The 23,696-nt window shown below is 38.2% G+C and overlaps 1 protein-coding gene across 2 annotated transcripts in view; it reads left to right on the top strand.

The window, feature by feature from the left end:
• Positions 1–8,553: 8,553 nt before the first annotated feature.
• Positions 8,554–23,696, top strand: part of LOC753935 (transmembrane protein 181) — a 42,714-nt gene continuing 27,571 nt past the window's right edge. The window contains exon 1 of one of the 2 annotated variants that reach the window (XM_030994081.1): positions 8,554–9,196. In XM_030994081.1, the coding sequence (XP_030849941.1) occupies positions 9,060–9,196 (137 nt within the window). In that variant the 5' untranslated portion in view covers positions 8,554–9,059. Of the gene's footprint in view, positions 9,197–23,317; positions 23,447–23,696 lie in introns of those variants that run through there. The other variant, XM_030994082.1, reaches the window with a different exon arrangement.

Below are 23,696 nucleotides of genomic sequence, written 5' to 3'. Positions count from 1 at the left end.
TTTTCCTTGATGACATTTTCCTCAATTCTGAATCTTTGACTATTACTGCGTTTAAAAAATTGTTATTTTCACTTTCTTATTCTATTCACCTCTCATTTTGCATCTTTCTCCCCTCCCCCTCCCTCTCTCTCTCTCTCTCTCTATCTTACACGCTCTCTCTCTCTCTCTCTCTCTTATTCTTCCTCTCCCTCCCCTTCTCCCTATTCCCCCCTCTCTCTCCCCTTTATCACTCTATCTCTGTCTACTATTTGTCATGTGCTTCCAAATGTATACTCTTCTATTTAGTAACAGTACCACTGTACATCTCACTCAATAAAGAAAAATGTTTTATTTTACGTTTCAGATATTTATTTTCTCTTCAAATGAAAAACAAAATCCAACAGTAATTGAACACTTAATGTGAGACCGTTTTTGTTTTCTTTAGTCTCGTCATATAAGTACTTAGTGCATGTACCTACATGTATAAAATAAATTTTGTTTGCAGTCTGAAGAAATTATCAACTGGAATTTAAACATGGCGACATCATTTAGCGACTGGAAACGTTGTCGGGTACTATGCAGCATCTGGAACCAAATAAATTGAAAAAGGGGAAATAATTTTTACATAATGGTAACATGGGTTTGAGCCAGGACCTATTTATCTGAGGTCCAATGGCCAACAACAAGATCACATTACCATTAACTTCTTATATTGAACCCTTACTGAGACAATGATGCAATTTGGAACAGAATTAACACATATCCTAATAAACAAAATAGATTGGTTTGCCGCCAAAATGAGTTAATGATTAGTGCTCTCTCCCTCTGTATATATCTGTGCATCTATACGAGCGTCACACTTATTTTAACCGACAAGATAGTAGCTCATAGCTCGAGGACAAGATTGAATTGTATATGAAAATAACAGTTTGTTATTGTATATACAATCCGGGACATGATCTCAACTATTTTCGAAAAATGAAACAATTTCAATACCCTATTATATGTCTCATAGGAATAATTTTCCCGGGCGAGAATTGCTCAGGGCTCTCGTGAAAGAATTAGATAATTACCTGATAAAGGGGTACACTGGGATTGTAGATCGTTTTTAGGGTTAGTATTAGGGATGGATTTAATATTTTGTCCAGGGCAGTGCAACCGTTGTCACAGCATACAACGTTAAAAAACAGGAAGAGTGATGGTTTCGCATACTTTGCTTTCTCTAAATAGGGGACAGCGGCCCCAACCCCTCCCTCGTTTGATCTCCATTTTTATAGGCAATATGAAATAATTATGCTCACCTGTTAAAGTTTCTGTTGGTGTAGGATGGATAAAGGGTTCGTTTAGATGGGTGTTCCTTTGTTCTTTGGTACACAGTTAACGTATCGCCTCCTGTTGTTACGTCTGAACTTGCGGTCACACACGCAGCTGTCTCCACGGTCGTTCTTGCAGTCTGGAGATAAAAGAAAGAGAAGTGATCATTAATTAAGCACTAACCTGGTCCTTTAAAATCAGTAAATATTACTCGTTTGTACTCAGGAAATTGTTTAGATCGTGACACCGTGTAGACATTTATATGACATGTATAAAAACATAAAAACTACTACATATTGAGACAATGTCGAATTTAAAATCATATAAAATAGAAACTATCAACGCTATTCTACAAAATTCGACATGAATGTTGAATGTTAAAGTCATAAAGTTATCACATCATATCTTGTGTCGAAAATGAAAATGAAGGGTAAAGGTTCGAAGTGACTAATTCTATACCCTCGATGGCACCTGAAAATGTAATAATTTGCTCCTCCTATCCCATTTTCCAAGATATTTTTAAACCATGGACCCCTTCCCCACCACAAAAGAATTTCGAACCGCCATTTCGAGTGTGCTGAATATATATTACAAGTCGCTATATTACAATAGTCATGGAAGTAGGATAAAGATCCCGCGAAGCAAGGCGCTTGTGTTGGGTATGCTTTCCCCATCCCACCCCATCCTCTCTTTCTCTCTCTCTCTCTCTCTCTCCCTCCTATACCACATTTACTTTCTACTCACATTTGAATCGTCCTCTCTTCACCATGGGCTCACTCTCGTAGAGCATGGATTCCAGGAGGTCACTGTCGTCCATCGAACGCTTGTCCATGAGGTCGAAGAGCTCGTCATCGTCTTCTAACGCGGCGACGGAGGCGACGACGAGGGCGAAGGCGAGGCAGACGTAGAGGAACTTCATTGTTGAGCTCTGTGATGTCTGGCAAGAATATATTTGGTGGATATTTTAGGACTCCATTTGGGAATACAGGACGTCATTGGAGTAAGCCTCTTAAGGTATTTGTTTCTCTTTATACTGTTTTACGATTCTTGTATTTTAATGCACTTTATACTTAGCGGATAATATATTAAATCAATTTATACTTGGCCTACAATGAGGGCAAGTGACAATTATTTACCAAAAGAAAATATTTTGCTAGCGGTCAGCTATTCAGAGGAGGTAATACTTTCTGTTTAAGCCAATCACTGGAAGTCAACTGTTAAAGGATTTGTCAAGAATAGGGAAAGTGAAGGTACTTGTAAATCTAGCCATTTAGATTTCTTTAGGGCTAGATTGTTTTTCGCCAGTACATTTGGATTGAGTTTGGTTCTGCTTCCGTTAAACATATTTAAAATTATTCCGAGAAATCAAAACTGTGCCCAATATTGGATACGCCCATGAATTTAAACAACTAATACGCGTTTGAGGTAAACTCTTTTCGAAGATAAGATAACTCTGAGTTGATAGAAATGGACGATTAAGATATCATCTCGTATGAAAAATCCTTCTGAAGTAAACTGGATGATTTTAAGATTTGTATACCCTTATTAAGCTTAAGGTTTACTCTATTTCACGAGTAAATTGCTATTAAAAAAACATTAAAAACTCGTATTTCAAAATTGAAAAACAGTAGATCTCCTTTATTTTCTAAATTGTCTAATTTTTGTGTATTTTCATGTTTCTACTTTTTCTTTTGCACCTTGAGCACATTTAAGTCATGTGGAGTTTGCGCAGTCAGATACATGTACACTTTAAAGCACAAAGATTTTTAATAATTTCCCTTAAAACCAGTCACTGTCATATATAGATTGCTTTTTTGTACCAGAAAAGCCTTGATTTGCTTTAGAATCAAAGATAAAAATTACTTTTGGAATATCAAGTACCTATACACAGTATTTCAACATATATATTTCACTCAAATAGATTTCAGCTCTCAAATTCAAACAATTAAAAAATTAGTTGATTTGAAGGTTGGGAGCCAATAAGAATATTCTTGAAATTATTAAACACTGCCTCCAATTGAGTCAAATATTTTCTTGTCTCTAACTTAAAAGGTTAACAACAATATTTTCACTTACCCTTGGCTGGTTGGTGTATACAAGTGTTTCTGCTGCTGGTCCGATGGTTCCAAACTAGAATCTGCACCCTTTTTATACAATTTCGGTGTCTCTATTTTTTTGGTAGGGTGAGGTAAAGTCAGTAATTAAAATGCGTAAGTGAAACCGAAATGTCTGTCAACGTAAACGTATTATTAGCGGTCAAGAGAAAGGATGTACGCCCGAAGGAACATAGGAGAAAGGGAGATAGATTAAAACATCGTGTCATCACGGCTTATTGTAAAATCATTAAGGACGCATTTTCGGAGAAGGCGTGCCCGCGAGAAGGCGCTACAAGATGGGTGCTTTCTGTTTAGTGAGATTTGGTGAAAGTTAAAATCATTTCCGGGAGTAGCAAATTGACATGTTATTTATTGTTAGTTAATGAGCCATGAATTAAGGATTTGTAGTAGTTTTACGCAATTCCTAAATGTAACTTAGTAAAGGATAAACACTAATTTTATAAAATGATTGAATTGTGCAGAATTCAATAATCTTAAACTGCCTCAAAGTAATGCAAATGTAAAAATGATTTATAATGCACAAACTATAGAGAAAGTCAAGGTTTAATATTTCTTTCCCAACTATCAATTTACACAAGATTACACAATGACATTAAGTTAATCAAACAGTGTTCCAAAGCATTGAAAATTTACACCAAAGGTGTACGCCTAACCCCAAAATTGATTTGCGTATAGTATTGACAACATGATAGATGAAAACAGAGACTTAAAAACGCGTACAGAGAGAGAGGGTGAGAGGGAGAGAGAGAGAGAGAGAGAGAGAGAGAAGAAAGGGAGAGGGAAAAAGTGAAGAGATATGGACGAGAGAGATATAAAGACAGACAGACAAATAGACAGAGAAATGAGGGGTAGTGGGCAGAAAACGGGTATAATAGAAGAAGACCAAAAGATAGCAAACTAAACCTGAAGATAATAAAGAGAAAGAGGGTGAGCGCGCTTGTTTTGTAGATGTGTTGGAGAGAAAAAGGGGGAGAAAAGTTTTGTGCATGTGAGAGAGAGACAGAGAGAAAGAGAGAGAGAGAGAGAGAGAGATTTTAGGGAGAAGGGAAAAGAAGAGAGAGAGAGGAAGTGGGTGAGAAGGAGAGGGGTTGGGAGAGAAAGAAAGAGAGAGTGTGCTTTTGTGTAGTTGTGCGATAGAGATAAAGAGCGTGTGTATAAAGGGAGACAGAGAGAGAAAGATAGTTTTGATGGAGACGGGAGGAGAGAGAGAAATAGAGGGGGTCCCAAAGGTTTTTTAATGGCGACGATGAAGTCGATAACATTTTATATGGAAAACCTCTGTCGATGCATATACATGTACATGCGTAAATATCAGTATTTCTCAAGACATATTCAACCATTAAAAATGCGATAAATTTGTGTTATAAAGGGGAAAATAGGAAATTTCCTCTCTTTTTTCATATAATCTTATTTTATTTTGTATCATCATAATTATGTGGGAGTGGCGTATGGTTTAACGCAGAAGATAGAAAGAATGGAATTTTATTTTCGTGCTGTCATTCTGGACACGTTATAGAAGGTAATAACGTGGTTAAAGTAACTGGAATACAGATTGCTATATATACCTTGTATATTCTTCTGGTTTTTAATGTGGAAAATAAATGAAATGAAAATATGTCATGCGTGGCTGACTATAACAGACACGTTCCTCATTCCACATTTTTATTAAAATAACATAAGTTTTTATTAAGCTGCAACACTAGAAATCGAGATTTTACTGGTTACCTTTAAAAGGTTTGACCAACAAAAACAAAAAAATACACAAAAAGGGAGAAAGACAGAGAGAGGGATAGAGAGAAAGGAAGAAAGATAGACGGATGGAAAGCAGAGAGAAAGGGGATGAGAGATATTAGGCCCTAAAGATGGAGAAAGGAGTTAGTGCCGATGGGGGACAGCCCTTTTCTGTACATCTCAAAAAAACATGTTATCATGACTGTATTATAATAAGTTAATAAGTTATAACAAATCCTATTGTCAGGCCAGAACGGAATAAACGTAGGTCTAGTTGTTATCGTTTAAGTGAATAATATATTAGTATATTCTTCATGCAAAAAAAGAAAGAAGAGGAATTGTAATCAGGTGCGGTCACTCTACACCTTTTTATTCAGTGCAATTTGGTCGGATAAACCGAATACAGATTGCAACATGCCATGCTTGAATAGTTACGGTGGACAGTCTTCTTTGAATTCCGATGACCGCTTCTACTATCACCCGATCTGAAGACCGTTCATCGCACACTCTTATCTATTAACACCCTCCCCCGCTCATGGCGCTTTTAGAAATCGCTTTGTATATCCCCCCCCCCCGAAAAAAAAACCCGCCCCCTCTCTCTTTCACTACTTTCTCTCTCTCTCTCTCTCTCTCTCTCTCTCTCTCTTTCTCTTCCTTTATTCCAATCTGTATCTTCGTTCTATATACCCATTTTTGTATCTCTTTCTCTCTCTCTCTCTCTATCTATCTTTATCTTCATCATTTTCTCTTTTATGTCTGTCTCCCAGTTTACTTTTGCAGACTACTCCCCTCAATCGTTTAATGTTAAAGGGGTGTAAATACATTGTTTTACCCATCTATAGATAATTCTTTTGACGACAGTCATAAAATGATCATACGATTCGAAAATAGCACTTTAATAACCTTTCATCAAGGAAATTGTCACAGTATTTGGAACTTGTCAACAGTTGCAATATTATCAATCGCGAAGTTTCAATAGAAACATTGCTTGAATTAACAATACATATCCGCTAACTTTCCACCCTATAACTTACAGTAATATATGTAGATCAAAATCATAAACAGGCCATGAATCTATGCAATGTGTTTTCTTTGTAGTATTAATATGCACGCCGAAAGAAATTTATTAAAATGTACTTCTTTAATAAGGAATGACAAATTTCCTTTCTATAGCGACGTCTTTATAGGGTGGAGTTACAAATGTATCCTTTTATTTAAGACAAAGAAGTATCCATTTATCAGACATGTTGCAGTGGAAATTAAATCAAATTTGTTACCGAATAGCATTAATATTGATATCGAGAACAAAGTATTCACATTATGATCTTCATTCACGCTATTGGAGTGAGAGAAAAATAGAATATTATTTTTAATGCAAATGTGGAAATAAAGTCAATTCAAATTCAATACAATATTTAAAATAATAGTAATAAAGATGTTGTTCACCCAGTGAAGCCTCATCGGCATCAATCGTCCTGATGGCCCTGCGTGTGTGTGTGTGTGTGTGTGTGTGTGTGTGTATGTGGGCGTGAGCGCACGTGTGGGTGTGTTCATAGTCATGGTGTAAGTGCGTGTGTGTTGGTGTATGTATGTGTGTGCGCGTGTAGGTGGGTGTGTAAGTCATGGTGTTAGAGCGTGCGTGTGTGTATGTGTGTGTGGTTGTGTTAGACATGGTGTAAGTGCGTGTGTGTGGATGGGTGTGTTGATGTGTTAATCATGGTTTAAGTGAGTGTAATTGTGGGTGGGGTGTGTGTGTGTGTGTGTGTGTTTGTAATGGTGTGTGTTTTTTTAAACTCGTCGGTTCGTCTGGACTAAAATATCATTGCTCAAAACTAATTTACTTATTTCTAGTTGTGTATTTATCATTTGTATTCACATATTCAAATGAAATGTAGTTTGTGTTGATGGAATCGAATAAGGATCACTGGGGGGGGGGGTATTCTACTAATTCAGTTAGACCCAACCCTGTGTCGAAATTCCGTTTTTAACGAAAATAAAACGTAAACGAAACCTAAAGAAAAAATTTAGTAAAATACGAGCCACATCGTAAATCAGCACAAAGTCTGTTTTACTTTGTAATCATCTTTGTCAATTTAAATAAAATCGAATTGAATGATCTCCTGATCTGAAACAAAATAGAAGATACTAAGAGTAATTGGAGTATTATAATACCGGCACACTTAAGAATAAAGAAGGCCTTGCTCAATTAGCCGTAGTTAATGGTTCATCGATTTTTAGTGCATATCGATAATTCGGTAGGTTAATTGCAATGCAGCAGCTCTGGGGTATTTGGCATTAATTATTGGTGTCTGGCATTTCCTTTGTCCTCGTTCTGTCATCATATTTTGGGGAATGAGGGTCAATATTTAGGAAGGCAATGACTGGCACTGCCGAAAGATATGACGATCAGTTGATTTCTACTAATGGTGCTTTTTATATATTTTCATGTGGACACCGAATAGATCACTGTGCGTTAATGTTTGTATTTTTAAATGCCTGAAAAGCAAAGGCAAATTTTAAGCAAAATGATAATCGTATAAAGGTCTTTAATATAAAACTTTACCTCTGATTTTTTTTATAATGTATAGCAAATTGACGATATAAATAAAATAGACAAGACTACCCTGATAAACCAAATAATCTGAAAACGTGTTTTTCTTGTCATTTTTTCAGATACGACCACATATTAGGACATTTCCCAGTAATAGGCTATTATCATTTATAACATTATCGTTCATTAGTTTATTTTCACAATCTGTGTCTTGTTTTTGAAGCATTTAAATTCTTTTTTTTTTTTGGTTAATGTATGTATATTCATAAATAACATATCATCGATCAGTATAGAACTAAATTTTCAGAAAAATGTACATGTAAATTGGAAGATTTTACCTCTCTCTAGGTACATCTACAATGTCTACGCATATCAAGTTGAATACGAAAAAAATTGTTACATCCAATCGAAGTGCGTATTTAAATATATATATCTGCAGTACAGACACAATTACACAAATCAGGGTTCAGACAAAGGGATTCTAATTTCGACTTTATCTTTTCTCAAAATTCCTACTTTTTACGATCATCTTGACATCAACTTTCTAACCCCATTGAATTGTAATACTGTCAATAATACACGAACAGCTGGCAATTACTTCTTTTACACCACCTCCGCTCTTAAATTGTTATTTTTATTGGTCTTTGCAGACTTGCACATTAATTATTCATGAGCGTGTATTGTGTTTTCCTCTCTCCTCTCCTCCCATCCATTTTCACGTCATACATCTTTCATCATACGTTTACCCGTCTAGAATATTGATTTCTGTAGCCATTCACTGCGCGCGTTACTCAAGATCCATTTTTTTTCTCTGCTGACATTCTCGCATCGAATCGCTAGTTGGGGACTTTAAAGAAGAAAACCTGTGTATTTCGTGTTTCGAATGTAAACGGTGGGTTCCATCAGCCGACATGGCGAAAATCATTATTTGCTGATGCTATCTTCTTCATCTTGCTTTCCTTCTGGAGCATGTAATTCTATTTGGAGCATCTGGAAATGCGTACGCACGCCAAAATCGTTGAATGGTTTCTACGCGGACGCCACTGAATTACACGAATCCGCCGGTGCTTCGCACCCACACACACTCTCACACACACAATACACACTCGCTCTCTCTCCATTGATACCCACACACACGCTCGCATGGGCGCTCTCGCATTAAAACGCACTCTCCGGGTGGCTTCCACATGAGGCATGGGCATTCTTATGCATATAGTGTAGCGTGCACGTTGAGATTGCTGGGCCGTGTCCAAGAAAACACGGAAAGCATCATTTTGGACATATCATTCGGAATATATTCATGAACGTCTCGCATCAGCTTATTCGCTTTATTTGAGGGATATACTTGAAATTGCATCTAGTGCGAGATGGATGCTTATGGGTTCTCGTATAAGGCGCCACAATGGAAGGCAAAATTAAAATCATCCTGCCAAGGTCTTTTTGATATATACTCCGCCGTGCAGGATTTCATCGTCCCTAAGTATTACTACGACCGCTCTAATCGGTAAGTACTCTAAAATGATCATAGCCACATACCCCTTCAAACCCCTCCAGGAGCAGCCTTTATTTAAAATGGTATAGGTATATCTTTTATTTTTGTCTTGTTACGAATATGTTGTCAGTGTTGATAAAGTTTATTGATTGTAGAGATGTTAAAAAATAATGATGGATGTCTTGAAACGGTAGAGCAATGGTCAATGGTTGACAGTGTATGCTCTAAGGTGGTCTCTTCCAGTGTCAGGGACTGCATCTTCTCGCTCACTATACCGCAGGTGGTTGGTAGTGATGGTGTGAAAGTGAAAGTGTCATGGAAGAGATTATGGTGATGGTGATAGTGATTATGTTGACAATGGTAACCGTGGTAATCGGGTTATGATATGCTGATGAAGATGATGTTGATGATAATGATGCTGATGCTAATTTTGTGATGCTAGTGATGATGTTGATTATGATATCATGTTGGGAGAAAATATGGTGAGCTTCATTATGTTCATGGATGTGATGATGATCACGATTTAAGTGACGCTATCATTAACTGACGATGCTTAGGATGCTTATATAGTACTGATGAGATTTTGTGAGATGGTGATGGAGATGGTGTTGATGATGAGAATGTATACACTGTCCCAATGGTAAAGGTGATGGGTTTGATAACGATAATGATGGTAGTTATGGTGATCACAGTGATGATGGATGTTTTTGTGATGATAGTGATGGTCGTCATTGCTATGGTAATGGCAGATGGTTATTTGATTATTTGATGGGTGATTTAAGCAACGGTTGTTGTGATGGTGATGATGATGTTCATGATGGTGATGGGCGATGTTAGTCCGGGTTTGTTGTGACAGTCGTTTTAATGGTGATGGTGTCGGTGATGATGATGGCGTTGGAAATGAGAATGGCAGTGATTAAATGATAATTTCAATGACAAAGGAAATGGTCTGGGGTCAAAGATGAAGAAGCTGGTGATTATAATTTCATTTGCTAACGTCTCACTGACATTGAGAGTATCAAAATAGTTTTTTATTCATTTTTCAAAAATGTTAATGTAGTAGACATACGAGTAAAAGGGTTATTATACTGATGAGTTTTCGCATTCATTCGTCTTAGTAGTCTTCACCTAACATCATGCGTATATTTTCCTTTAACAGACCAATTAGTATTAGCTCAAACTGACAGAAAAATATGTGAATCACTTCATGATAAAAACTAAAATGTTCGTTTTATTTTCTGCTTTTAGAAGATCTAATACACTCTACGCGACATAGAAATGTATAAGTTAATGAAAATAGACGAGCTTAAATAAAATCTAATCCAGCATTTGTCAAAATTTGTCTTTAGTCAAAACGAAAATACATTTTAAAAAAAAACGATTTCCTCTGCTCGCTATAGAGCTACCGTGAATATCCAATTGAAGTTTAACCATTTCAGGAAATACATTTTCCAAATCAAAAGCAATTATGATTAATGGAGCATGGTCTAATAATTTGTTTATGAATCATTTTGTCGTCGGTTTGATGAATGTGGTGTTCTATTTGCGGCTGTAAAACACTTTGAGAGGAAGGGAAGGTACTTCTAACACTGGAGTAGCCTAGATCCAGATATTCATTGGATACTGGTGTCATTTGGGTGGGGGTGTGGGAAGGAGATTGTATCAACGTGTTGACATTATCCTGCTCCTCCCTCCCTCCCTCTCTCCTACCCTCCCCTCTCCCTTTCTCTTTCTTTCGTTCCCTTTCTTTTGTTCCCTTATTCGATATTCGATTGGAGGCATCGATCTGCCCCTATGCTCTCATGCCCCTCCCCCTCCCCCTCCTCACGCGTAGTTTTGCTTGGGTCGATAAACTAAAATCATTGCATCGACGTTATTTGTGCTCCCTCTAGATACTAGTTGAAATTACTTGGTAGCTGACAATGGTTTGAATTTTGCTCAGATAGCAGACTGGACAATTGTATTATTAACAATATCTACCTTTCGATCATAGATTGCTATAAGCGGAAAACTCTCTCGTTTTTTTTTCTTCATTAGTTTGTTTAGCGACCACCTGTCAATGTCTATAAAGATAACAATTTTTATTTTCCTTAATTAAACAGACTTTGCCAGTAGTACTCGTATAACAGAAACCTGTACATAAGGACCTCCTGCCTATAAAGGCCACTTTTATTTTCTACCCTGAATTCTTTACATAGGCAGGTCTCACTGGATTTCATAATTTGATTTTTCTCACTAATCGTTATGTTCTCTAATAACGATAACATCTGACATCAATCGAGTCAGAATATTAACATGACGTCTGAATATACCGCCCAAACTTAAGACCAGTCATGTTTATACCATTGCGTATTATACCCGCTAGCGTTTGGAAATCATTATTTCATTCAGACAGCTTAAAAACCAATACCCAATCCTTCGCATCGTATAGAACGTGAACTTTCACATTTCGATCGGCAATCTTTTCCCGCGCATCCCGTAGTTGGCGACTAATTGGAATCCATTAATGGGTAGATTGTACGTCAGATAAAAAGTCTTCTCGAGTGAGTGAGCGTAGGTTTCATTGTTCTGCATTTTAAATGATTTAAGGAGAACATTAATTATGTATTTGAACTTGATCGGCTAGCAGTGTGTATATAAAGTCATATTTCATTTTATTGTCGTATGTACTGTTTTATATATTTTAACGTACTGATATTCTGATTTGAAGGGTTAGTGATAAAGTTACAATAATGTCTAGATAGATTTAGATCACGATCGCATAGACTTTCAAGAAATCAAGCTAAGGCAATTTCATGAGATTGTGCGACACCTTTTGAAATGTGTGAATAATGACAACGACCTATTACAATGGCACACTATTGACTATAACTATAACTAGGCGTTGTGGTGTGCGCCTGTAAGCCAGCTAAAAGTGGAAGTTACAAACTGATTCAGCCGAGGACGCAGGTTCGAAACTGAGTCAAGTCTTTCGAATGGTGACGTTTAAAGGTCGGTCTTCAGACGTAAATAATCAGATCTGATTGATACATGTCTGTAAAAACCCAATACACACACACACACACACACACACACACACATTACGTAATCCCACCATTGATTCTAATTACGATTGGATAGTGATATTGCCCTTGACAAGTCATGATATCTCGAGAGTCTTTGCAATCTTGACCTAAATTCAAAGGCAAGGTACCGCAGCTCGCCCTACCCCTCTCGAATATTTAAACTACCAATATTATGGGCAAGAAGGTTGTCTCTTTGTTTAATTTCCATATCAACAAAGTTACATTAAAGTGCTAAAAATTGAGTCAGTTTGCATCAATTGTTGGTGTCAATATAAAATACATGAGTGTACAAAGATTTTCTTGCTAACAACATTATGAAGCCGACAAATTTATTTTCAGGCAAGTCTAGAGACGCAACGTGAACTGCCACTTTCGACATTTACCTTATGGGATTATACCCATGGACAACTGCATCTTGGACAACTTCCTTCTAAGACAACTTTCCTATATGGCATCTACGCCTGGACAATATTTATTTTATTCTTTGAAAAAGAGAGAAAAGGGGAAGGGGTCCTTAGTTAACAATACGAGAAAGGTAGTTTATAATATTGACAGAGGTGAAATCGCTTCCCGATAGAGGCTAGATGTCGGAGTTAATTAATCTCAGGTGGTCCTGGAATAGGTGTCTAGCTGGGTCCTGTCTTACAAAGAGTTGATATCAATCGCAACTTATTTGCGATTGATACCGACTGATCTTGGGCTACAGCCCATGAGACCGGTCTTGTAGGCCCTCTATTAACTTTTGTTTAGGGTTCATCAGACTGACATGTTATCGGTCTCTTAGGCTGTTGGTTTCGTAGACCATCGATCTCGTAGGCAGTCGGTCTCGTGGTCTGTTGGTTTACCGATATGTCCCGCTGATTGTTACTATGCCTAGAGCATGGCATTAACCGGCGCGTGAGGCTCAATGCTGTAGAAGGTGGACGTTTAACCTTTGTGTGCCCTTTCCAGAAAAATGTCATAAATATTTGATTGATATAATTAAGGTGGGTGGATGCATTGAGGATGAAATTAACTCGGTCTTTATAGACTTTATTGTAAGTTGCATTGAACCGTTCGTGTTAAATGACTTATTGGCAGACCTAGTGGCGTAGCGCGTATGTGGATATGGAGGCTACACCACTGTATGCCGCTTATGAAATTATTGGTTAAGTGTGTAATCCGAAATGACTTTCTGAACGGCCTTCAGTGGTAATGTTTGATGAGTAGGTCTATATCGTGATAATCATGTCACTCTATATAGCCTTCTCTACATAGATCACCACATGTCAGACATCAATGTATACATGCTCGGATGACGTAATAAAGGATAAACAAAATGAGTCAGTGCACTGATCAGTCGCGATGTACTGCATTTTGTTTAAAGGTCCTCTTTAACCTTTAAAATCGCACTAAAGCTCTACCCCAAATTAACCCCGCAGCCTATGCAGTAGCAGTTCTGAGGGGATTGGGGTTGGGCTCAACACCCCCCCCCCCCCTCACCAAAAAGAAGCAAAAAAATCTTGATAAGAAAATGAAGGCTAAACCCCCAAGCCCACACCCCCCCCCCCCCCACCCCACCTATAAAAAAAAGACCAAAATGTCTATCAATATATCTATCTATGCCACTGTAAGGGCATTGTGGTTCTATTACAGCTAAAGACCTGGGTTCAATTCGACTCAAGGCAAAAGCAAATTTTACAAATCTCTGCACACAAAATATCCGTTTTTACTAAGACGGTCAATAGAAACCTATGCATTCTCCCATTTTCTTCCACAGTATAGTATTAATGACTGCTTTGAGAGAAATAGTTGTTTTTATACGCTCAAGGGAAGGTTACAATTGTGCTATTGCCCCGAGGCGTGCCGAGGGCAATAGCCCAATTGTAACCTTCCCGAGAAAAAAAAAAACATTTTTTAACATGTAAACCTATGGGGTAACCATGGAGACTGAACTTTTTTCCCGGTAACCATGGTTACTGGGGTTTTAGAACTGTTTTAACCATGGTTACTGGGAATTTTACATAAATAGTTAAAGTTTATGAATGCAATTTCGACCAATCAGATGGCTGGATTTCTTAAGTGTATATATTTACGATTAAAGTATTCCTTGTAAATTTTAACTTGTGTGTTTGTTTTAGGTAACTCAAAATGAAAGGTGGACTGGTCGAATTAGGACCTTTGTTGAATACGTCATGATGTAAGCTTTAATACGTCACATTCACAAGAAAAATAAATTGGGACAAATCGATTTTTCATATAGTTAAATAGTTACAAAACTTGGTAAGGGTATGAATATTCTATTTGTCAACGGTAAATAACTTTATACCTCAATCAGGTTTCATGATGCTATTCCAATTGGGATTTTATCAGGTTCGTGTGAACTGTCTTTGTCCCTCATTCGAGCTAGCTAAGCTGCAAGCATGAACAATTGTAATGTTCTGTGACCTGTCTTATATAACACAAGCAATACATTCTGCAACTGTGATCGAAACTCTGTCCTTTGAACAGCTACCAAAATTGATATGTGACTACTGGTGTTATCTTGGTATTCCATTTTTACTTATTTTTTTTTTTTTATTCTTTATCTAATATTGACAAAATATTTCTGTTGATTTCGATGGGGTCTGTGTTTTAAGACCAAGAGTCTAGACCGAAGGCCGATTGTCCACATAAAACTTGGACATTGACCGCTCCGATAAAAATAAAAGTCGATGAATGTACAGAGCTGTTTACATTCACGAGGTATAAGGTGCTACAAAAAAAGCGTTGGTGTATATGACGGCCTGTAATTGCTTCTTCTAAAATAATAGATTGACCTCTTTGTGACAGTTTATGATACACAGAGTATATAGAAATTGAATGAGGTGTATACATCAAGGGAATCAATGTATCTTCAGCATTAAATGGGGGTAGTGCCTACGGTTGGGGCATGTCAGTGCAGTGCTCGGGTGTTTTCGCTCTGAACATATTTTATAGAATACACACCGTATTCCCAAGTAATTCGGGGAACTGTTCCTGCCCCCACAACGCTCGACACCCCGGGGAGGGCCTGCAAATGGTCTCCACAGAGAGGTACCCGAATTGTAACTGTATGATTACAGATTTACAAACTATGCTATTGATTTGATTATATCCAATGTGTTCCATTTGCTGATGTATTGTGATGTAATGTGAATTTGCGATGTATTCATATAACCTTGAACAGTTTAGCAAGATAAATCTAATGAAGAGCGAGAATTTCTTGTTGACTTGAGTGATCAAAGATTACGTTTTTTTTTTGGCATATTTAGATTCGAAAAAGGGCGAATGGATATACCTAAGCCGCCCCCCCCCCCCCCCATATCCTAGACCTAATAGGACCTTATTATTAACTCGGGTTTTAATTGTCAAGCATTCAAGTTCACGTACATGCCTTCCTCTTTATTTTTGGCATAAAATAATAACCCAAAAAAAATAACATTTTGATATGATACATAAAATCATAGGGGTAAAAGGTCGATTATTTAGTGCTGACGTTCGTCATGTCCAATTTGAAATAGCCCTAATCTAATGCATGTAGGGATACACTTAGTAATAGATAAATTAATAAATCGTTAGAATAAATCCTACCAGGTCAACATTTCTTTCCTGAGGATAGAGCGGCGAATGTGTAGATAATAAGAACATTGGTGCCGTGTCGGGGATCGAACCCGAGACCTTCGCAATTCCGGTCATGTGATCAAACCACTAGACTATACGATACATGTACTGTAATGCACGTTAAACGAGGAAATCATGATAAGTTGAGGTAGGTGCTTTTCCTTGCAATCTGCACAATCTAAAAACAGTTTATCAAAGGATTTAGTCCCAATATTTGCTTTTCATCTATACACGGGGTACCATAGTGATTGATAAGCCTAATCGGTTTCCGTGATTCATTGTCAATACATGATTTAACATACCCATTTGCCAAGACAACTAAAAAGGTGAAGCTTTATTGTCCATTACCGTTGTTTAAATTAATGACGTCGTTAATATAACATGAGAACCTTTTAAAGTATGGGCCTTTTGGGGGTATTGGTAAATGTCTTGATTCAAATAAAAGTTGCAGATTTACTCCCGCCTAGAAAATCAACATTATCTGTACGATGACTGCCATCCCTCGGACAATTTTCCCGAAAGAAATACCCCAAAGAAACTCCTATTGATAATACACCTCTAGAAAAACGGTACGATCAATAGGGGTAGTTGTCCGGGGGATAATTGTCCTAGTAGGGAGTAAGTTGTCCGGGATGAAATTAATAGTAGTCGGCGATTAGCCTATCGAAGCAACGGGGAAAGAAGATGGCTGTGAGCAATATCCATGTCAGAAATCTCGCTTTCAAATTGTCGTTTTCGATTAGGCGGCGGGGAAATATATACGACCGTGGCATTTTATGGCCGTTAATGTGTAACCTTTACAACGTCCAAATATAGTCTGGATTAAATTGAAAGCCATCAATAATCAGCACTTCTAATTCCCCTGTCTTTCTTTCTCTCTCTCTCTCTCTCTCTCTCTCTCTCTCTTTCTCTCTCTCTCTCTCTCTCTATCTCTCTCTATCTCTCTCTCACTCTCTCTCTATCTATCTCTCTCTTTCTCTCTCTCTCTCTCTCTTTCCTTTCTTGTTCATGTTGATTTATCGCATGAATACTGATGCGTTTTATGATTCGCCTATATCTTCCTCTTCTTCTTATAAGACCTAACAAAAAACATAACTTGTTGCATTGCCCTTTAAGTGCCAAAACATTGGTCGGTCGGTCGGAAACCTCTTTGGGCTGATATTTCCAGTTTTTGAAGGCTTTAAAGGTAAAGACCAGTTATGGTCATGCGATTGCATTGTGAAAGAAACGTTGTGGAATCGATCAGAAAAGGTTGATCATCTAGCATCTAGCCTCTGCAAGGTTCTGGAATCATCAAAATGATAAGAAATTTGGCCCATTCTTCGTAAAGTTACAAGCACTATACACAGAAAGATGTATATGGGACTACCCTGTATCTCTCACAGACCATGAGAGAAACAAATTTACCAAATATATGAATTAGTAGGCGGTTTCCCGGCTAATTTTGTATCATCATGTATTAGTCAAAACATATTCTTTCACATAATTGGTAATGAGAGCTTCCATTTCATTTTTTGAAATTAGGGCGTTTCCAATACTGGTCTTTACCTTTAATACATTTTTGTTCTAAAAACCGGTAATTTTTTTTTTAAAGCCGTCCATCGATTGGTTCGGTCGCAAAGGGCAATACAACATCTTTTTGCGGTTAGAAAAAAAAAAAACACTCAACAATTATTTTCTCAACGACAAAAAAGAAGAAGATTAAATACTAGGTTTCGAAGAGGTTTTTCTTGAAGACTATACTGCACGTGAAGAACTGGGAGCTTGGTGATCTTAATATGGGACTCTATTAAATATTCATTTTCAATTAGATTCTGGGTGAAATCTGGTCGTTATCTTGATGGTTCACAGTCTCCTTTTCAATTACAGGTAGCTCTAATGGCAGCTGGGGTGACGAAATGTTTCCGCCGCGCGAGAGTTGTAGACGCTAAAATAGAGGGTATTTTAAAAGTAACGTGATTATTCCATTGTATTCCTTCCAACCAAGTTCAAGTGTGTATTCTTAGGGGTTGTTTCCTTGCCCCACCCCTCCCTCTAAAGCATGCGAATTTGAGAATTAGCTGCCAGTGTACAATTTTGTTCAATTATCATGAACCACCCCCCCCCCCCCCCCCCCCCCCCCCACCGGTCCTGAAAAGGGCAGGTTCGCTGCCCCTACTTCTTTATTTTCTCTTCTTGAATGCTGCCATGAATGCATATAATATTAAATTCCTTAATTTTCTTGTTCACTGATTCAACTACAGTCTTGTTCACTGCCTGCAAGTCTCACAATCAATATAGTCAATAAGTGATTAAAATATCAATTTTCCCTTCGATTGTGTCCTTGAGGGTGTATTAAAAGGATGACCTTCATTTTCATGGTTGACCTATCAAGTGAAAATACTTTTAATTCCCCATCCATTTTCCATGTTCACTGCCGTCTCTTTATAACGAGTAACGTGGAAGGCAGGTTGTATCCCTCCACTGATGTATACGCCTAATGACATTAATTTGACGGAGTTTTTTTTCCATCGGGGGAATTGAAAATATATCTCAAAATCAATCTGCAAAATTTCAAATCAAAAGTTTGCTATCTATATGCAAGAAAATGTAAGTAATTTTGTATACACCAAATGGGCTGAATAAAGCACTGCAAATTGCAAAATTCCAATTTGAAAAATAAAAAAGGACTGTAAATTTGGCTAATAATGAACATTCTGCCACCATTATGGTTAGGGAGGTTTTCAATTATGATTTTTTTTTTAAAAACAAGATTATTTCCCTTTCACAAGTTTGGAGATTTTCAACGTGTGAATCCCCGCAACGCCCTTTAAACGTGAAAAATAGTAGCGAAGAGGTTTAAATTCTTTCGGGGGGGGGGCAGGAGGAGGGGGAATAAGAACTATACTTATATCAGGCTAATAACAACCATACTCTTCAATATTTTATTTTATACCTCTCCATTCAAACGAGAAATCATAATCTCAATTTGCTCAGTTACAAAGCTCTTTGAATGAAATGAGAGATATTTTGTGTGCTATTAGTCAGCTGGTATTGCCATAAAATGTATCAAATTAGACACATGGGCCCTCAACCTTTACACAAATAGCTCTCTTCGATAGAGTCCGCGCTAAATATTTCCAAACGGTCACTCGCTTTCCTACCTGAACTTGCTTATGGTTATAATTATGATTATGATTAATGAAATGATCATGCAAGGTCGGCACTCGAACCATGACGTCGAACTCGGATCATAAGTGTACATTATGAATATCAAAAGCACAGTGACCTTCACGTATTGGCCTGTATCTTGTTGACATTGGGCATTTCATGGTATACGGTTAGCATAATTGAATAGGATGGTTATCTCTACACGCATCATAATTTGATAGCGAAGTGAAATGTTTTAAAGGGAGTATAATTATATCAATATAAATGATAGTACGACTATTCACGGGCCTACGGTTAGACTACTGCTGCTGTTTTGGGGATAGCCCTTAGTGCTTCCAGAGATTATTAATAGCTTAACATTCATCTCCATTATATTATAACTATTACAGCGACCCATTGTCACCTATGACGCGATATATTACTAATTCTCCACAACAGTGCTACTGGTATTACTCCCACCACTGCTGAATTTAATAACTGCTTCTGTTACTTCTGTTGGACCCCCAGGACAATCACCCCTAAAAAAAATATCCCCCGAAAAAAATACTTTTATTAAAACCAACTTATTATCAGGACTTCACCTTTAATTGTCATTGGGGTAATTTTCCGGGGGTGAATATCCAGTGGGTAATTGTCCTTATACGCTACCATACCGTCTAGTACTTTTTTTTTTTTTTTTTACGTCTGGTACATTTTGTTTAATCCTGCTGTACTGCACTGAATTTACCATTAACCAGAGATAGTAAATTTCTAACGTCCTTTGGCAAAACGTTAATCTACATTTGCCACACTCCACCCAGGTGAGGTAAATGGGTACCCGATATATAGGCCGCAGATATAACTAGGGGAATAATTTCGAAAGCTCTTTGGAAGCGCATAGGGACGTTATGTCTTGAATCGCTATAGGAACGGATATTTTTTTATGCAGGAATTTTTTGTTGAATAAAAGCGATAACACAATTTACATCTTAAACATTCCGTGTCATTGTCCTTTTCCTCTGACGTCATCAAATCAGTTTACCAGTCTTCCTCTGTACCTCTGTATACATGCTTACGTCACATCCAAACCAATCCACCCTCCTCCGCCATAGATAGATACCTGCACATCGGCATCCATCCCGTTGCCTACTTCGTAGAGAACTGGGTCAATAAAGGATGCGTTCACGCCCACTCTCTTTCTCCTCCCAACCAGCGATGCTCCCGGTGACCATATGTTCCGGATTCCAATTTACGCCTATACTATTTTCTGTTTCTAATATATAGAATATTATCAGATGTTGATTATGATGATGATGATGGTGGTGGTGATTATCACAATGGTGGTGGTGATGATGATGGTTTGGGGATGCTACCAACATTAAATTGTGTTATGATGGTGAACATGGTAATGCTGTTAAAGATTATGATAACGATAATAATGATGACGGTGATGGTGATAACGGTGATGATGGTGATGGTGATTATCATAATGGTGGTGGAGATGATGATGATGATGATGATGATGATGATGGTGATAATGATGATGATGGTTATGGTGATAATGATGTTGTTGATGGTGATGGTGGTGATGATGATGATAATTATCATGATGGTGGTGATGATGACGATAATGATGATGATGGAGACGACGGCGTTGATGATGAAGCCGACGGATATGCAAATGAAGATGATGAACATGATGATGAAAGTGAAGGTGATGATGATGAAGATGACGGTGATGGTGATGATGGTGAATAAAGGAAGCTCTCTCCCTCCATCGGTGTTCCCGGATTGACCATAATGTACCGAATTCCAACAGAGGACTACGGTTATAACATGAGAAACCCTAGCAGTCGTGCGTTAATTTTCAGGAAGGTGATGATGATGGTGGTGATGCTGCTGCTGCTGCTGATGATGATGATAATGATGGTGGTGGTGGTGGTGGTGGTGGTGGTGGTGGTGATGGAAGTGATTCTGATGATGATAATGATGACGATGAAGGTGATGACGACGACGACGATGATGGTGATGATGAAGTGTATGTTGGTGGTGGTGATGGTGGTGGTGATGACAGCGATGACGGTGAAGGTGATGATGACGACTACGATGATGATGAGGATGACAATGATTATAATGATAATGAGGAGGATGGTGCTGGTGCTGAGGATAACCATAACAAAATCTAACATTATCGTTGATACAAAAGGGACGGTTTGAGGAAGACCAAAAGCCTTTCACTATTGTGTGCATGCTGCTGTCGTTGATGATGATTATATACCTGTCAGTTGAGAAAGACAACAAATTATCTTAGTCTGGATAAGCTAAGTAGGGGACGCTTGCCTCTCAGTCATATATATATTGACAGAAAACGATGCTTTGTTCTGAAATACATTCCAGCGACATCAAGCTGGACTGCACAATGGTGCCATATAAAATTATGTTTAGTATTAATTTTAGTAAGTTAACATGTTTGCAGTTTATTGCAATAAAATTAAAAAAATACATGAGATACAAATTCATGATCATATTAAACCGATGACCCTCTCTAAGTACTGATAAAGCAGTCGTGGTAGTGGCGGTCTATGATAGTCACTCTGTACACGAATTCAATTTTCTGCTACCATATGGTTTCTTTAAATCACTTTTCCATCGTCAGATATGGTATTTACTTTTGCAGCAGTGACATGAACCCGAAAGGCTCAGCCGCTGAGAATTATTTTAAGAAATAATAAGGTCCCTAGATACCTTCTCTCTCTCCTTCTCTCTCTCTCTGTCTCTCTCTCTCTCTCTCTCTCTCTCTCTCTCTCCCTCTCACTCTCTCTCTCCCTCTTTTCCCCCACTTCACCCCCAGTCACCGCATGTTGGCTTTCTCTCTATCTCGTCGTTGATTACCCGCCATGCATTCAAGCTGCTATAGGCACACACAAAAAAAAAATCAGTTTGACGTCATCACCTTCTGGTAGTTCTGGTTGCCATGACAGCGCTCCAAGATACCGTCATCTGGGCTTCCCTCATCACCATGGTAAAGAAGACAGCCGTTAATGAATCAAAATAAAAGCGTTTATAACACGAAAGAGTAAGGAGATTTTGGACGCAATAAATTACTAATTCTTGAAATGTACGTGGCTCGATCAACAGATGCACGTATATGGGAACTTCGTTGTTTTTCTTATATTTTCTACCTTCCCCACCTTGTACCATTAAATTGTCACTTTGTCCATATTCGAGTAATCTCCATCTTATTCATCCTCGTCTTAATTCCTCCCCTTCCTGTTGGATGGTTTATTAAAATACTGAACCTGCCAGCCCGTATAGATTGAATTATATTCAGTTTACAAGACAAAAACAACTCAACTTGCGTATCAATGTTGTAACAATAAGCATACCATGTGAGAACATTTATGGTGTATGCAAAATTACAGTTCATTGTATCATATTTGACGTAACTCATACATATTAAAAAAGGCTAAAATACAACCAATGAAGTCATGATTTTTTTTAAGGAAATCAGAATGCGCATAGGGAATTGTGAGGATTAAATCAGTGGCGGAGACAGGAATTTCTTACGGGGGGGGGGGGGCACAAAATGGCATGGGGTGAAATCAGTAGCATACGCAGGATTTTTTTTCAAGGGGGGGGGGGGTTAACATTTTCTAATCGGGCCGAAAATTTCGCAACGACTCAGCCAGCCACTGAATAAGTGGGGGGGGGGGGGGGGGGGGTAAGAGGATATATATATATTTTGTTTGGTCAGCCGCTGAATAAGCGGGGGGGGGGGGTAAGAGGACATATCTGAAAATCGCGCCGGCCGCAAATTCGCTCAGTTGGGGGGGGGGGGGGGTAGTGAGCATTATTATTTTTTGGCCCGGGGGGGGGGGGAGCACGTGCCCCCTGTGCCCCCTAGATCCGCCCCTGGAAATGCACACGAAATAATGTAAAGATGTTATTTTTGTTTTATAGACTTTGAACATGTATTATGTAAACTTCAATAATGGTATCTTACTGAAGAAGATGAAAGAAGAAATACAACTAGTACCGGTATATACGCACGATTCTCAGTCGGAAAGGCCACCTCTTTATGGGCATTTAATTTGCCCGAACATTATTTTTGCTCATTTTCGAAATTCTTAGAGGCTAGCTAAGGAGTGTTACCCCCCCCCCCCTTTCATTTACTTCATACATCCATGCCCCCACCCCTGTCCTAACGCCCATCATGAATGTTGCATACGGATTAAAACATCGATGCACCAATATCCGGTTATCACTTGTAGTTATTTAACTTGTTTAATTAACCTGTGCCTGTACAAAATACGGGTACAATTTGTAATTTAGCACTTCTTTGCTTTGATGTTTACGTGGTGCAAAAATCTCCGATGTACCGTCTTTGTCAGTGAAATCGTTGGTTAATTTCTCGTATCATCATGAAAATTCCGTCTATTTTAGAATCGTAAGTTGCAGATTGATACCTCTTAATTGTAATCATTAATGAAAATTGTATTATTTACTTTTTTAGTGGACCGTTTCAAGCGTTTGAACTGGCTGTGTGAATGGTGTTGCAAGCGATGATTCGAACGCTACCAGGCCAGTGGCACTACCGTGTACCACTACCCCCGCACTCAACTAGCGCTGGCGCCTCGGGCTGGGAGCGCGACCGGGCTTGTCGCTGGCTGGGCTTGTACCTGTAAATAATGTACTTA

Source organism: Strongylocentrotus purpuratus, unplaced genomic scaffold (genome assembly GCF_000002235.5).
Source record: "Strongylocentrotus purpuratus isolate Spur 01 unplaced genomic scaffold, Spur_5.0 spur5_scaffold_21, whole genome shotgun sequence".
Classification (NCBI taxonomy): Eukaryota; Metazoa; Echinodermata; class Echinoidea; order Camarodonta; family Strongylocentrotidae; genus Strongylocentrotus; species Strongylocentrotus purpuratus.
Note: the sequence above shows the minus strand (reverse complement) of the source record. Positions and strands in the feature narration are given on the sequence as shown.